This window comes from Ictidomys tridecemlineatus, chromosome 14 (genome assembly GCF_052094955.1).
Source record: "Ictidomys tridecemlineatus isolate mIctTri1 chromosome 14, mIctTri1.hap1, whole genome shotgun sequence".
NCBI lineage: Eukaryota > Metazoa > Chordata > Mammalia > Rodentia > Sciuridae > Ictidomys > Ictidomys tridecemlineatus.
In genome coordinates this window covers 35,151,148-35,167,554 of record NC_135490.1, presented here as the reverse complement: position 1 = coordinate 35,167,554, position 16,407 = coordinate 35,151,148, and the positions used below count along the sequence as shown (strand labels likewise).

At 41.9% G+C, this 16,407-nt stretch overlaps 1 protein-coding gene across 1 annotated transcript in view; it reads right to left on the bottom strand.

The window, feature by feature from the left end:
- Nucleotides 1–2,808, bottom strand: part of Fam149a (family with sequence similarity 149 member A) — a 54,029-nt gene extending 51,221 nt beyond the window's left edge. Inside the window, exon 1 of the mRNA XM_021729026.3 lies at nucleotides 1,678–2,808. Within this exon, the coding sequence (XP_021584701.2) occupies nucleotides 1,678–2,324 (647 nt within the window). The 5' untranslated portion in view covers nucleotides 2,325–2,808. The remainder of the gene's footprint in view (nucleotides 1–1,677) is intronic.
- Between the last annotated feature and the right edge of the window lie 13,599 nt (nucleotides 2,809–16,407).

The following is a 16,407-nucleotide window of genomic DNA, read 5'->3' as shown; positions in this document are numbered from 1 at the left end:
ATTTAAAAAGAAAACTGTGTGTGCATGTGGGAGTTTTGTCTGCTCTTCTGCCTCTGTCCATGCCTTCATGCCTTCATCTGCTATTACAGACAATACTACATGAAAACATACTTCATCAGGAAGAGTCTTGAAAATACATGTGCGTGTTTCTCAAGGCAATTATCCAAAATTCAATTTATTAACTTTTAGTGAAAGTGGATGGGTTTGTTTATACCGAATTGTCCTTCTGTAAATAATGCCAAATACAGTTCTGTTCAGGATGTATCTATTATAAAGTATTGGACAATATAAATGTGGGCTAATATGCTCAAGAATTGAAACCATTTCCACTTCTTTTGCTAAACAGGCTGCATATTCCTGGGCCTATTTGTTAAAAGCAGAGAGACCAGAGTATAAGGTCAGGGTGTAGATCTGTTTACTCATGAATCATTAATTGCATAAATGTTAAGGAACAGCTGCTGATAACAAAGGTCTAGTTCCTTAGGCGTAGTACCCTAGCCACTTCCAAGTGCAATTAATTTTCCTCAGGGAAAACAGAAGTTGATAAACACATTTCATAATACAACATTTTAAATGAAAGGAGATAACTTCATAATATTTAGCTGCCTGTTGTAGCTTTGTAATGAATGTCATGTTGTTTTGTAAAATTGTAATTATTTAAATTGTGAATGAAATAAGAGTCAGTCTTAAAAGGAAAGTCCTCCAGTCAGAACATGTTTTTTTGGTTTGGGGTTATTTTGGGTTTTGGTGAGGGGTGGGGTGGGGGGTGGGGGTGCAGCAGGTAAGTTAGGAAATAGCTTGATATAAAACTGCCTTTCTTCCCTCAGGAGATCACCATGCAGAAACCTCCAACTGTGAATGGGCTCCTCTGATCTTTCTTGGGACTATTTCACTATTATTTTGTAGCGTTCAAAAGGATGAAAAATTTGTACGCGTTTAAGGATAGCTAGCTATATGTTCTGCTCATTAAAAATTAAAATTCGCCTTCATTCTGAACACACATGATGTTAGAGTAACATATTCGTTACTGATCTTGGTAGGGAAAGGTGTGTGTGTGTGTGTGTTTTCACATCGAAACCTTTCCCATAGAGGTAGTCAACTTTTTGCAGTAACTTAACACAATGGCAAGAACTAAAGACCTTTAGGGGAAATATCCTGAGCATTACAAGGCTCTGCTTGTGTCAGATGCTATGATACATATGCTAATTATCTAGATGTCACATGAAGGAAACCCGTCCCACCAGGGATTAGGGTTGGGGCTGATCCTTAGAAAGTAGAGAAGCAGAGAGTGTTTCACTGTTTCTTGAAATCAAATCCTTGTTGCCAGGGTTTCATTCAGCTATTTGCATATCTGCTATATTCTGTGGCAAAGAAAGAGACTTTAAGGCTCCTTTAAAGCTCTTGGGTAAATCAAATAATTGAATTCTGCACGCTTCCACGCTTTGGGCAGAAAAGAAACAAATTTTTGTCCTTTCCTTCAGTCTTCCTCTCCACTGGTAAACAGCAGAGGATTCACTCTAAGAAAGTTGCTCAAAAGCAAGGAGGACACCCAGGGGAGTTCGCGGAAGTTATGCAAAAAGCGCATTTTCTGGAGTGCACCTAGGATGGTAGGTCTGGCAGGTGGGGGTGAGTGGTCTCAACCCAAGAAAGGCACGCCTGCATTTTGAAGCTACTCACCCTTCTCCGCTGTCCTCCGAGTCGCTGTCTGAGGCCCACTCCTCACCGATGTCCGGCAAAGTGAAGACCAGTGTTTTGGGGCCAGGCTCAGAAGGGATCCAAGAACTGGGCTCTCGCTCCCCAGGGCCAGGCTGGCGAGGGTTCCGTGGGCTCGCGACTATACTGCTGTCCCCCGCGACAGAGGGCAGAGCAGCCCAGACTCCTCCAAGGCCAGGGGGTGGCCGCGCCAGGGCCCCCAGGTGGGCGGGGGAGCTGGTGGCACTGTAGCCGCCGCAGGGGGGAGGCAGGGGCAGAGGCTGGACTTTTGGAGTTCTTGGGCTACCGGGTAATGAAAAGGGGGACCTTAATGCTTCTGCGGTGCGACTAGCGGCAGAGACCCTGGGGTAGGAGGCGGTGAGCAGCGGGTGCAACGACGTGGCGGGGCCACGGGAGGCGGAGGAGGAGTCGGGAGCTAGCGAGGGTAAGAGGGTCAGGGTCCGGGTCGTGCTAAGCGAAGTGCCCCCGCCAGAGCCCGCTGATCCCGAGGCAGCAGCACCTCCCGAGTGTCCGGAGGAGGCGACCAGAGAGGGAACCTCGGGGGACGCCGTCGTCGAAGTCTTGAAGATTTTGGCAAAGAGAGAGCCAAGGTCCAACACAGCAACCTTCATGACTTGACCTTGGAAAGGTCCTCGCTGCTGCCAGAAGCCCAAGAACACGAGGAGCCGTGCTGCAGGGCTCCATCCAAGGCCGCCCGCAGGGATCTGGACGGGGCGATCCCGGGTGCGAGCGAGGATCTGGGACACGGTGGAGTCCTGGTGGCCTCTGGCTCTCTCTCCACCCCTAGGAAATCTTCGGAGGCTCAGCTCCGCATGGTTGGAGTTGGGATAGACCTTCGGAGTACAGACTGACCCACTCACAGGGGGCTGAGCTGTGGGGATCGGCAGTGGGAAGTCGGCCACCCTCCGCGAGGAGCAATGCGTCCTTCTGTGTCCCTGTGCCGGGACACCTCTGAGGGTCAGGGGTCCGGGAACCCAAGGAAAGGACCTGCTGCTGGCAGCACCACCGAGGGCTTAGGGTGTAGATGGGGCTTTGACTTGCTTGGAGATTCCACGACAGGCCCCAGGGACCGCAGGCGGTTGCTAAGCTAAACAGAACCTTGCTTAGCTCACCGCTAATTGGGCCCCGGGATTGTAGCTGGGCAGTGTCTGCAACGGAAACACTGGCTTCCCTCCTTGGTTCATGCCTTAAAGAAACAGTCTCAAATTTCTCCATCACTCTTAGCTTCACCAGATTCAGCAGGCTCGGGGTGAGAGAGAGGAAGCTACACACAGCCCTGGGAAACACAATCCTGGTTCCAAAAGGTTCTGGAATTCATTCAGTCTGACCAGGCCAAAGGTGATATGGTCAGAGTCAGTCAGGTCTCTGATGTGGGGAAGGTGGGTAAAAATATGTATTCAGGGGAGTACACTTGAAATGGCAGTGCCCACTGTCCCCATCCCTTTGAGGGTCATGTTCATAGTGGGTGATACATGGGAACAACAGTGAGGTGCTTTATCCAAGAACTTGGAGATCAAATCGGACATAAAAGAGTTGAATTAGTAAAATCCATAGATAGTGTGTATGTTCAAACACCTATTAGAGTAGACCAAGAAAGTGTATAGCTTAGATGTTTAAGAACTGTAACTAATCATGCCGACTAAATACAAACTACAGATTCAAAGACAGAAAGGGGTGAGCTCTTAAAGGGAATAAACTGCATTTTGCTTAATTTGAGGGAAAGTTTGTGAACAGTAGCATGGTGTATGAGTGTGAACATCAACAGCACCGTAGGGATAGTACTGAGCAAGGTTTAAAAAAGATATTGACAGGGTTTATCCATTGATTTCAGGGGGTTCTGTTTTTATCTCAGAAGATGTATTTTCTGGCCTGAGGCAAGAAAAAGAGAGTAAATTTTATAGTGAATAAAATAAACTGGCATTCACAACTATATGCTTTAATCTTTAAAAAAGTTATCAAACTGGATTCTGAGCCATGGTACATTTCCATGGCAATGCCAAGCTTTGAGTTCTTTTGTAGACAGCTAGCTACTTCCCGCTTATGACACTGACAACCTGTTGTAATCACTTTTCTGCATCCAACCATCCACAACAAACACATTCTAGGCACTTTTCTTCTTTGAGATTGCATTCAGCTCTGAGAGGCAAAGAAGCTGTGCTCTTCCCAGAGCATGGGATAATCAGTTTCATGTCATATGCTAGGTGTCAGGGGAGCATCCCAGAAAACAAATAAAGTTGGTGGCAACCACCACAGTCACCATTAGCTTGGAGAAAGCAGAGAGTTTGTGTGTGAGAGAGTAATAAGAGATGTAGCAAGGAGGTCAGATCATAATTAGAATTGGACAAGGCAAGGGTATGCAGTTGTCAGAATCAAAATGAGAGAAAGAGAAACACAGACACATCCAAGAGCAGCAACAGAAACCAGAGATAGAAGTGTCAGGGAGCTGTGCCACCTCTGTGACAATGCCAGGCTGACCCACCACCATTTTCCATGTTCTCACAGTTCTTCTGTAGCAACTCACCAAGGAGTGTCCAAAGTGTGGAATGTCCATCGGACCATTGGACCTTTTTCAAACACCACTTCAGTATTGAAAAGTAGTTTCTAATTTTTGGTTGTTGTAGTTTATATCACAAGAATTTTGATTCTGATTCATAGGGCAGTTAAATCCTTAGTATTAGGTCTCTCTTTATGCAAGTGGAGATCATTTCTGAAGTAGGGTTTTCAGAGTCTAATCTACTAATCTTAGCCTGATTGATTCTGAACATATGTAATGTAATTTGAAGGGACAGGCAGCGAGGGAGGGCCATAGTGAGTAAAGCCTGATTAAACTCATTCATTTCTCTTGGAGGCAGCACTGTTTACTGGGACATCTCAGGATTCTCGATTTTTCACGCTCAGAAATCTGGCCCCTCCTGAGCACAGCTGATGAGCTTCTTAGGATAAATGAAGCTCCACTAATCTGATTCATAAAACACTGATTCAGAGTGTTGCATCTTCTGCTCTTTCTCTAGTAGGGGAATTCCTGTTAAGACCAAATTAGTTGGAGTAATTTTAGGTGAGCCTGGGATCCATGCAAGGACGGGCAGAGGGTGTCATATGGTTTACACATGAGGGGCATTAGCCTTAAGAACCAATCAGGCTCCGTCCAAAAGGAAGAGCAACTGTACCTGAACAGTGGTACATTAACCACCTGTCTGATGGTAGATATTTCTATCCTTTATTACTAATCACTTCCCTTCTGCGGATATGAATACTATTAATAAAGCAACACAAAAAGCTATTAGCTCTTCCAGATTCCATCCTTGAAAGTATCCTCTAAGGGATGTTTGCACGTATATGTTATGAGTTGAATTGTATCCTTCAAAGGGATATGTTGAAGTCCTCACTCCCAATTCATGTAAATGTGACCTTATTTGGAGTCTGTATAGATGCACAGTAGATTTCCCTTATTCGTGGGGAATACATTCCAATACCTCCGGTGAATGTATAAAACTGAGGATAGTACCAACCCTTACATGTACATATCAATATATGTTTCTACATACAGACATACCAATGAAAATTGTAACAGGCACAAAAAGAGAGTAGAAACAATAGTTGGTAATACACTAGAGTAATTATAACAATATACTGTAATAAGTGTTATGTGAATGATTGATTTTTTTGTTTTCTCTCTAGAAATATATTTTTGTATTTAATTGAATTTTTTGGTACTGGGGATTGAACTCAGAGATACTCAACCACTGAGCCACATCCCCAGCCCTATTTTGTATTTTATTTAGAGACAGGGTCTCATTGAGTTGCATAGCGCCTTGCTTTTGCTGAGGCTGACTTTGAACGTGAGATCCTCCTGCCTGAGCCATCCAAGCTGCTGAAATTACAGGCATATGCCACCGCGTCAGGCCTTCTAGAAATATCTTAATTCCTAATTGCACTATACTAATATTTTTGGATTGTGTTCAACACCAGGCAATTGAAATCTAGAAAATAAAGCTGGATTGGGGGTGACTAGTGTAATCAAGTTAAGTTGAGGTTGTTAGGAGGGTCCAGTTTGTGGAAATTTGTTATGACAACCCTAGGAACCAGACTAGTGAATATTTAGTTAATTTGGAGGGCACTTTAGAATCATAGTGTTTTTCTGATATTTCTATGAAAGTCTTCAATGGGTGTATTTGCTCTAAAGTTGGCTACAAATTAAAATGATAGTCATAATTTTACAGGTCAAATCTATAGGGAGAATGACAGAAATTGTAAACAGGAGTTGGCAGGGGAGGGGGCGGGAGTGCCATTGTTGGGTAAGGTAGTGGTTGTAGCCTTCTGAACAGCCAGCCGGTGAAAAGGGACATGAAGGAATGATTGATCCTTTTGTTTGAAGGTCCTTCCTTTGAAAACGACCTACAATTGCAAACATGCTAAATGATTCTTAGCAAGATGCTAGGTCTTTCATGACCATTGTTCATCCATCAACAGTCTTTCAGCCAGACATTAGATGCTCCCTGGCTACTCCATTAATTACCACAGCATGCCATTCTATTAGTGGTGAGTCTTAAGTGATGTGACGTAATGGTCTGGCTCAAGTCATTATTTCAAGAATAAGAAAATGAACCAAAATACAATAAATCATTGTGTCTATCTATAACAGTGTTTATTTTAGACAATTAGAAATGTCAAAGTAATGTTTTATGTGATAAAATTCTTCTGCTTATCTTGGTTAGTTAAGAATTTGATTATTTTTCTGATGTGCATGACAATGCTTCACTATATGAATGAGAAAGTATTAGGAGCTATGACAACACTGCTATGAAGAAATGTTGTGTTTTGGAAACATGAAAGTTAAAACAGATAACCAGAATAATTAATTGAATTTTCATGAAGTGAAATTGCCTTACTTAGTATGACACTAAGACCAGAAACTTTAAAGAAAAATACTGTCAAATTTGATGATAAAACTTTTAAAAGTTCTGAACAATAAGATATATTTTTTGATTTTATAAATATTTACTAAGCACCACAGAGAGGCCTCACAGTATGATAGACTCTGGGGCTAGAATGTCTAAGTTCATATTCTGTCTCTGCCATTTACCAATAATAAAGCTTCTCTGTTGTGACACATGACTAAACTAGTCAGGGTCACTCCAGGTGAGCTGGGCTGGCACGAAATAATCACACAGAGACAGAGAAATGCCTTTTTCTTTGGGTTCTGTGACAGCTCCTCTGACCCAGCTCCCACAAAAGAGGCAAGGCAGGTAAGAAAGAGAGAGGAGCGCATGCTGAACCCTTTTATTGGGGAGAAGCCATTCAAAGGAGGCAAGGGGTCAGGTTTCAGGGGGTTGAATCTAGCTTCCTCAAGTCTTGTTGTCAGCAGTTTGACTGACATCTAGGAAGGCCACACCCATCTCATATGCTGTGTGGAGATCATAGGCAGAATGAGCAAAAAGATCTTTACGTTGATATAAAATCAACACCCATAAATCAAAGGCCATTTCTGTACATCAGTGACAAATCCGCTGAAAGTGAAACTAGGAAAACCACCCCATTTACAAGAGCCTAAAAAAATTAATAAATAAAATACTTGGGAATAAATTTAACAAAAGAGGTGAAAGACCTCTACAATGAAAACTACGACAGGCTAAAGAAAGAAATTAAAGAAGACCTTAGAAGATGAAGAGATCTATCTTGTTCTTGGATAGACAGAATTAATTGTCAAAATGATCTTACTACAAAAAGCACTATACAGATTCAATGCAATCCCAATCCAAATCCCAATGGCATTCCTTATAGAAATAGAAAAAGCAATTATGAAACTCATCTGGAAAAATAAGAGACCCAAAATAGCCAAAGCAATCTTTAGCAAGAAGATTGAAGCTGGTGGCATCCCTATTTCAGAGCTAAAACTATACTAACGGGCATTAGTAACATAAACAACATGGTACTGGCACCAAAATAGACCTGTAGACCACTGGTACAGAATAGAGGACACAGAATCTAACCCACATAACCTCAGTTATCTTATATTATACAAAGATGCCAAAAACGTACATTGGAGAAAAGATAGCCTTTTCAACAAATAGTGCTGGGAAAACTTGAAATCCACATGTAACAAAATGAAATTAAACCTCTATCTCTCACCATACACAAAACTCAACTCAAAATGGATCAAGGACCTAGGAATTAAACCAAAGACCTAGCACCGAATGGAAGAAAAAGTAGGCCCCAATCTCTATCATGTGGGTTTAGGCTACAACTTTCTTAATAGCACAATAATTAAAGCCAATAATCAATAAGTGGGATGGATTCAAACTAAACAAAGCTTCTTCTCAGCAAAAGAAACAAGCAGTGAGGTGAATAGAGAGCCTACAGAATGCAAGCAAAACTTTACCACAAGCACATCAGATAGAGCACTAATCCCTAGGATATATAAAACACTCAAAAACCTTAATACCAAAAAAAAAACCCCAATCAATAAATGGGCTAATGAAGTGAATAGACACTATTCAGAAGAGGATATACAATCAATCAACAAACATATGAAAAAATTTTCAACATCTCTAGGAATTAGAGAAATGCAAATCAAAACTACTGTAAGATACCATCTCACTCCAGTCAGAATGGCAGCTATGATGAAGACAAACAATAATAAGTGTTGGTGAGGATGTGGGGGAAAAGGCACACTTGTACATTGCTAGTGGGACTGCAAATTGGTGCACCCAATATGGAAAGCAGTATGGAAATTCCTTGGGAAACTTGGATGGAACCACCATTTGACCGAGCTATCCCTCTCAAGGACTTAAAAATAGCATACTACAGGGACACAGCCACATCAATTTTTATAGCAGCACAATTCACAATAGCTAAACTGTTGGACCAACCTAGATGCCCTTCAGTAGATGAGTGGATAGGGAAAGTTTAGTAATATACACAATAAAATATTACTCAGCATTAAAAGAGAATAAAATTGCGCTTGGGTTGTGGCTCAAGCTGTAGTGTGCTCGCTTGGCATGCGTGCGGCCCGGGTTCGATCCTCAGCACCACATACAAACAAAGATGTTGTGTCTGCCGAAAACTAAAAAATAAATATTAAAAAAAAATTCTCTCTCTCTCTCTCTCTCTCTTTAAAAAGAAAGAAAGAAAGAAAAAATCATGGCATTTGCAGGTAAATAGATGAAGTTGGAGAATATAATGCTAAGTGAAGTAAGCCAATCTCAAAAAACTAAAGGCCAAATGTTTTCTTTCACATGAAGATGCTGACACATAATGGCAATGCAGGGGGTGGGGTGGGGGAGCTCATGGGAGGAATGGAAGAACTTTAGCTAGGCAAAGGAGGGGGTAATGGAGTATGGAGTGGAATGAGTTAGCCATCATTACCCTAAATACATGTATAAGAAACGAATGGTGTGAAAATATTTTGTTGTACAATCAGTGTCTTGAAAAATTATGCTCTATATGTGTAATGTGAAATGAATTGCATTCTGCCATCATGTATAACAAATTAGAATAAATTTTAAAAATGACCCTTATGTTGCCCTCCCAAATGGAGGGGTAGCATCGGTTCTGTCCACCCTCTGAGCTCAATGCTCATACTTCACACACACACAGCCCATGGCTGGCTTGCCACATCTCCACATTCTCATGGCTCAAGGCTAAGGGGCGCTTGGTTCCTATGTGGCAGCTCCCAACACTTCTCTATGTTCTTTAGTTTTCTCTACTTAATTCGGGGATAATAATGGGACCTAACACAAATAATGACACCATGTAAGAATTATGTTACTTATACATGTGAGCTCCCTGGAGCAGAGCCTAGCACAGGAGCCTAGCACCTAGAACATAGTAGCTCATAATATAAGTTAATTTTTATTTTATGTGACACCAAATTACATTAACTAACCAGAGAAGGATCCCGAAGGAAAGAAATTATAACTACACTTACTTCTAAATTTATTCATTTTATGTAGGGTGCAATGGTACACGCCCTGCAGCTCCTAAGACTGAGGCAGGAGGATGACAATTTCAAAGCTAGCCTCAGCAACCTCATGAGGCCCTAAGAAACTTTGGGAGACCTGGCTCAAAATAGAAAATGGTGAGTCAAGTCCTAATGGTCCATAAATAATGACACGATTCATTCTGTAGGGTAAAGATGACTCCCACGTGGAGAGGTGAGGCACTGTGAGTGCAGAAGGAGGCTCATAAGCCAATGCACAAAGTTGTGAGAGTGACAGTGCTTGGGCACCGAGTGGCTCAGCAGGCTAGTATGAAGCATGGGAGAAGCGGTAAAAAATCAAGCTAGAGAGAGAAACTTCACCTAGTTGCGACGCATTCTGAAAGTCATGCTAATTTGAACTTCCTTCTAATAGGAGCATCTCCAGAACCTCAATCTTTGGTCTATAGTTTCACTCCCTTGCCCTTATTAAAACCCATCTTTGATTATATGCCTCTACTATTTTAAAAAAAGTTCTTTCTAACTCCTCATTTTCCCACTGACTCATTTCTTTTTTGGGGTGGGGCAGGGTACCGGGGATTAAATTTAGGGGACTTGGCCACATCCCCAGCCCTATTTTGCACTCCAGTGAGCCACATCCCCACCCCTTTTTTGTATTTTATTTAGAGAAGGGGTCTCATTGAGTAGCTTAGTGCCTCGTTTTTGCTGAGGCTGGTTTTGAACTCACAGGTCCTTCTCCCTCAGCCTCCTGAGCTGCTGGGATTACAGGCATGTGCCACTGTGCCTGCCCCACTGACTAATTTCTTTGGTGATATATTTAGGCTTTCCAACCGCATGCTTTCATCCATTCTAAAAGAAAAGGACATCTGCATCTAGTGCCTGAAGGGAGAGGCTGCAATGCTGGCTAGAGCAATTTACTAATAGGAATGGTGTTTAGTTGGAACTTTAAGAAATATGTGTAAAGGTAGAAGAAAAGACAGTGAGGAATGAGATATGAAGCCTAAGGTGGGCAAAGGTATGAAGGAGAGAGGTTTCTTAAGGAGTGTAAAGAGAACTAGAATCATTTAGTTTATTTAGAGTTTTTTCAAAAGTGTGTTATGCAAAACCTGCAGAATGTTAGTAGTTATATGATTAGAAGGATTCTCTAATCAAATTGGTATAGGAAATGTCTCAATAAGAAAAAGCTAAGTAAATTTCTTTATTGCCAGGCATCTTAGCTTTCCAATATCCAGATATGTATTGTGTATTTCTGAGAGTGGAGGATAGTATACAGTATTTCCCATCTTATTTGGCAGGGAGCCCTTTTGCAGGATGCTAGTTTATAAGACTGGTGTTGCAAGACTCCTGAGGAACAGGACTTGATGTCTGAGATGTACAGAACAACGGTGGGAGACCAGTTTGGAAAACTGGGTTGAGACAGGGTGATGGAAAGCTTTGAACACGTTTTATTCTAGCCAGATCCTGGTAGAATCTGTATTGGGAGTGGCTGACTGGAAGTTTATCCAGACTATGAACCAGACTGTGAAAGAAGGTCCTGGGTTTCTGAAGAAGTGATGGAAGGTCTCAGGAGAAGGTGAGCCAGCAACTCAACATTGTGCTGCTGAAGCCCTGACACCAGTTCATACCTGTGCCATCCAAGAAAAGCCTTCTCTGTGCTTTGTATCTCTTTTCTGTTGTGCTCTGAACCCTCGAGATCCTGGAGGTGCTCAGAGCGTCAGGTGGCAGGTGGAAGAACAGGTGGAGTGAGGCTCCAGGAAAAGAGCCAACACAGCTGCCTTCATCAGGAAAGTTTCCAGAGGCTGATGGGGCCCCAGCTGGGGAGGTGGCGAACTTTGCCTGGCAAGAGTTAGGGCTTGTGACAAATACCAAACTGGAGTTCTGTGACCATGAAGCCAGGCCACCCTTTGTACTAAAAGTGTCTGGAAAGCTCTGTCATAAATATAAAGTTTCATCCAAATGGTAGGATTTAAAAAGGAAAAAAAAGGGCATTGAGAGAAAAAGAAAGAATAACATCAGTCAGGTTTCTTATGTTAATACCTTGCCAAGTCCAGGTTATCAAGCAAACCAGTCATATGCGTCTCATGTGGTATATGTAAATTGCTTTGCTTTCGTGGTTGCCCCCCACCACTTGAGAAACAGGACTAATTCTCTTAGGAGTTCTGTTCCTTCTGTCATTCTAGACATGGGGTTCTAGTGAGTACTACCAACCACAGGAGACAAACATGGACACATATCCAAGGCTGAGCCAATCAGAGGCCTTTCTTGAGGTTCTAGAAATTGAGACTAGGAAAGAGAGATAGTCCCTTGTTGATATAAGATGGTAGCCTCATAGATCCTGTGTGCTATGGTTTCAATGTGGTTTGTTTCCCAAAGCTTCATGTATTAGAAGCTTGGTCCCCAATGTAATGGTGTTAAGACCATTTAAAAGATGAGGCCCAGTGAAGGTCATGGGAGCTCCACCACCAAGAATGGGTTCATGCCTTCTCATGGGAGTGAATCAGTTTTTGTGTAACTGAATTAATCCTCTTGAAACTGGGTTGTTGTAAAGCAAGGCCACTCCAGATGCTTAGCTCATTGTGCATGCTTTTAGCTCCCCTTTCACTCTTCCACCGTGTTGTGACACAGGGGAGCTCTGGTCAGGTACTGGTGCCATACTGTTTGAACTTCTCAACAACTAGAATTGAAAGATAAATAACCTCTTTTCTTTAAAATTACCCAGCATCTGGTATTTTGTGATAGCAACATAAAATGTACTATAACCATGGGCAACCATGTTTCCAGCAGTACAAACTATAGATGCTAACACATACAGAGGAGTGGTAATATTTAAGCCCCTTATTCTAGCTCCTCCTGAGAGCTGAATAAACCCCTGATCTTTTCCCAGTTAGGTTATACAACAAATATTCTCCCTTTTTTGCCTAAATGATCTTATGTTTCTGTCACTTGAAATCAAATATTCACTAGATCAAAAAGATATTTCTATAAGAAACACCTTGACCATCAGAAGCTAGCCTGTGGGTAGGTTATGTTATTCTATTGGGCATAAATAACCTCACAGAATACCAATCCCAGACAAGATTACCCTACCATGTAAAATTAAAGCATGATCACTTCATGATTTTGAAGGTCACTGTGCCACCTTCCAAAACCATAAGTGCTCTTCTCTTGGCTAAGAGATTGTAATTTCTCAAGAAATTACAACTTTATCCGTGTTCTAATTTCTCTCCCTGTAATTACCCATCTGTACCCCAACTAGGTTTTTTCAAGAAACTTCTTACTAAGATACCCCATAATGTGTCTCCCCACTCAGTACAATGAGTGAAATCAAAATTGGTTGAATTACAGGTGTGTTCCTTAGTTGTCTATGTCTAGGGGCCATTAACTCTGTTAGAATAACCTGAGAGAGAGAGAGAGAGAGAGAGAGAGAGAGAGAGAGAGAGAGAGTTCATGCTCTTGTGAAGTCATTTCTTCCCCCAAAATTCTGGAAAAGACTTCACTTAAAAAAATATCAAAAGGTTGGAAGCTTGCAGAAGTGCCAGAAGAAGCCATCTGAGTGCTGCATATTTTAATTCTTAAATGACTTAGAAGGTGTAGTGGTTTGGAGAGAAACATGGACATCCCCCGCTCAGGATCTCAGGATCCAGGCACCTGTTTCTCACAGTGTTAGCATCTGAGGGTTCACAGCTAGGTTCCTCCTTCAGAATTTCTTCTGACCACAGTCTTGGTCACACACAGTCACACTTCCTCTCTGGGGCCACCTGCATCAGTGATGGGAGAGAGAGCAGTCCAGCTCTTTTTGCCTAGGCTTGCACCAACTCTGGGCTCCTCCAGCTCCTGCGCTCCCTGAAGGGTGGGCCGAGGCCTCCCCTGCAAACTGCACTTGCACAGGGTTCATCCTTATCATGACACAGTTTATTTTACTCCCTAGAAATAAGATCATTTCTCTCAAATCTGCTCTAGGCAAATCTCCATCCCAGAGTCTATTTTCTGGGGCACTTACCTAAGATAAAAGCGTGTCGGGAGCTGCTCTGGACAGGAGCTGTGTATGTGGCGAGCCAGCCATGGGCTGGGTGTGTATGCACGATGAGCACAAAAGTGGACTGGACTGACATTGCCCCTCTGTTTGGGCTGGTGATATTATGTGTCCTTTTTGCTGGCTCTGCCTATGATCCCCACACAACACCTGGGATGGGCGTGGCCTTCCAAAATGTCAGTCAATCTGCTGACAGCAAGACGTCAGGAAGCTAGACTCAATCCCCTGAAACCTGAACCCTTGCCTCCTTTGAATGGCTTCTCCTAGTAAAAAGGTTCAGCATGTGCTCCTTTCTCTTTCTTGCCTGCCTTGGGTCAGAGAAGCCACCACAGAACCCAAAGAAAAAGATATCTCTCTGTCCCTGTGTGATGATTTTGTGCCAGCCCAGTTCACCTGGAGTGACCCCGACTGGTTTAGCCCTGTGTTGGGACCAAAGAGAGTTGACATTGACTCTCCAGAAATTCTCATTCAAAACTGGAAGAGGTCCCTTATTGAAAAGCTTGAGATGGGTGCAATAGCGCATGCCTGTAATCCCAGCAACTTGCAAGGCTGAGGCAGGAGGATCACAAGTTCAAAGCCAATTGCAGCAATTTAGGGAGACCCTGTCTCAAAATAAAATACAAGAAAGGACTGGGGATATGGTTCAGTGGTTAAGTGCCCCTGGGTTTAATCCCTGGTAGAAAGAAAGAAAGAAAGAAAGAAAGGAAGGAAGGAAGGAAGGAAGGAAGGAAGGAAGGAAGGAAGGAAGGAAGGAAGGAAGGAAGGAAGGAAGGAAGGAAGGGAGGGAAAGGAAGAAAGAAAGAAAGAAAGAAAGAAAGAAAGAAAGAAAGAAAGAAAGAAAGAAAGAAAGAAAGAAAGAAAGAGAAAGAAAGAAAGAAAGAAAGAAAGAAAGGAAAGAAAGAAAGAAAGAAAGAAAGAGAAAGAAAGAAAAAGAAAGAAAGAGAAAGAAAGAAAGAAAGAAAGGAAAGAAAGAAAGAAAGAAAGAGAAAGAAAGAAAAAGAAAGAAAGAAAGAGAAAGAAAGAAAGAGAAAGAAAGAAAGAAAGAAAAGTTTGAAGATTTCTGTCCAGTGCACACATAGGATGGTTTGCTACACTGGTAGGGAGAAGTCAGAAAACAGAACCAGTGTCTTCCTTAAACAGGAAGATGGATCAAGGTTAGAGGAATTATAAGAGCTGAGAGTGGCTTATATACAACCTACTGTACTCAGTAGCTAATGATCAGTTGATTGGCATGCTTTATTACCTTAGCATAGATGTACAGCCATGGATACAGTGTGATGGGGTTGTTCTCAGAAATCTGTCCTCAGGAAATATTGTCTTACAAACATCATAGAGTGTATTTATGCAAGCTGAGATGGCTATGACATCACTAGGCAATATAATATGATGGAACTATTGTTGTATATACATAGTTCATCATCGACTAAAATGTTGTGTGGGTCAGGAGTGTCTATGTTTATTGAAAAAAGTCAAGTGCTTCAAAACCTCTTTGTTAGATGAGAGTCAACCTGGTGGGCTGGATATGAAATGATAAGCTATATTCCTCTATACAACTCGTTATCACTTAGCTAAATCTAAGTCATAAGTTCCAGGAGAGAATATGATTATAATGCCTGTTTTTACCAATTGCAACTCACAACTCCAGAACACCTCAATTCATTCAATTTAAATGCCTCTGCCATTCCTTCCATAGCATGGCTCCATCCTCTTCAGCATTCCTTCTAACTCCCAATAACCAGTTCACATCTCCCTCCCTACCTTCCCTCTTACTACTCATTGTGCCCTCTCTCTCTTTCCTCAAAATCCCACCCACCTTTGAAGTATCTGACTCTATTCTATGGAACATTGTGCTGTCTACATTCACCAAGGAGGATCACTTCCTACCCACACTCCTCTGTCCCATTTTCTGTAACTTATCTCATCCTTTTGCACAAAAGGGATAGGCATATGCAGCTTCTCAGTGAACACTATTTCTAAGTTAGTGTTCTTAAAGTTAAAACTTTCTTAAAGTTTCTTTATAAATACATAATTCACAAGGCATCAGCCACCTATTTGTATTACACAATTCAATGATTTTCAGTAAACTTACATAGTTGCCCAGTCATTCCAATTTTAGAATATGTTCATTACCCTAAAAAGATCTCTTGAGCCTATTACAGTAACTCATCACACCTGTCCCTAGGCCCACTCAATCATCAGTGTGTTTTGTTTCTATAGATTGCAAGAAATACACCTTGGTTTGAAGTATCTTTATATTCTAATGGTCACTATCATTTATCAGGGTGTCCCCTTTACACACAATCTATCACAATCTGAAAGGTATAATTTTCAGGTAAAACTTGGATACTGAGATTTATTTTAAACTCCAGGTTGACTCAGATTGGGTTTCCTTTTGCAAAATGAAAAACAGGAAGGCCTTGGAGTGATCAGATTACATGGTGGCACCAGAGACTATTCAAACAAGGCAAGCCACTGTGGCAAGTAAACAGGAGGTCAGACAAACATCCTTTTCTGCAATTCCCTTTTCTTGAACCCAAGGGACAAGGACTCCCCCTGAGAACAATTAAAGGCATCCTACAGAAGTTGAGAATGTTGCTTCCTGTGTGGGTCAAATACAAGTTAGGTTTACACTGTATCCATTTAAACAAGTTATTCTTTGGGTATCTTAACCTCTTAAATATTAAAGCAACTTGATAAAAAAAAATGCATTTGAAGTCAATTTAAA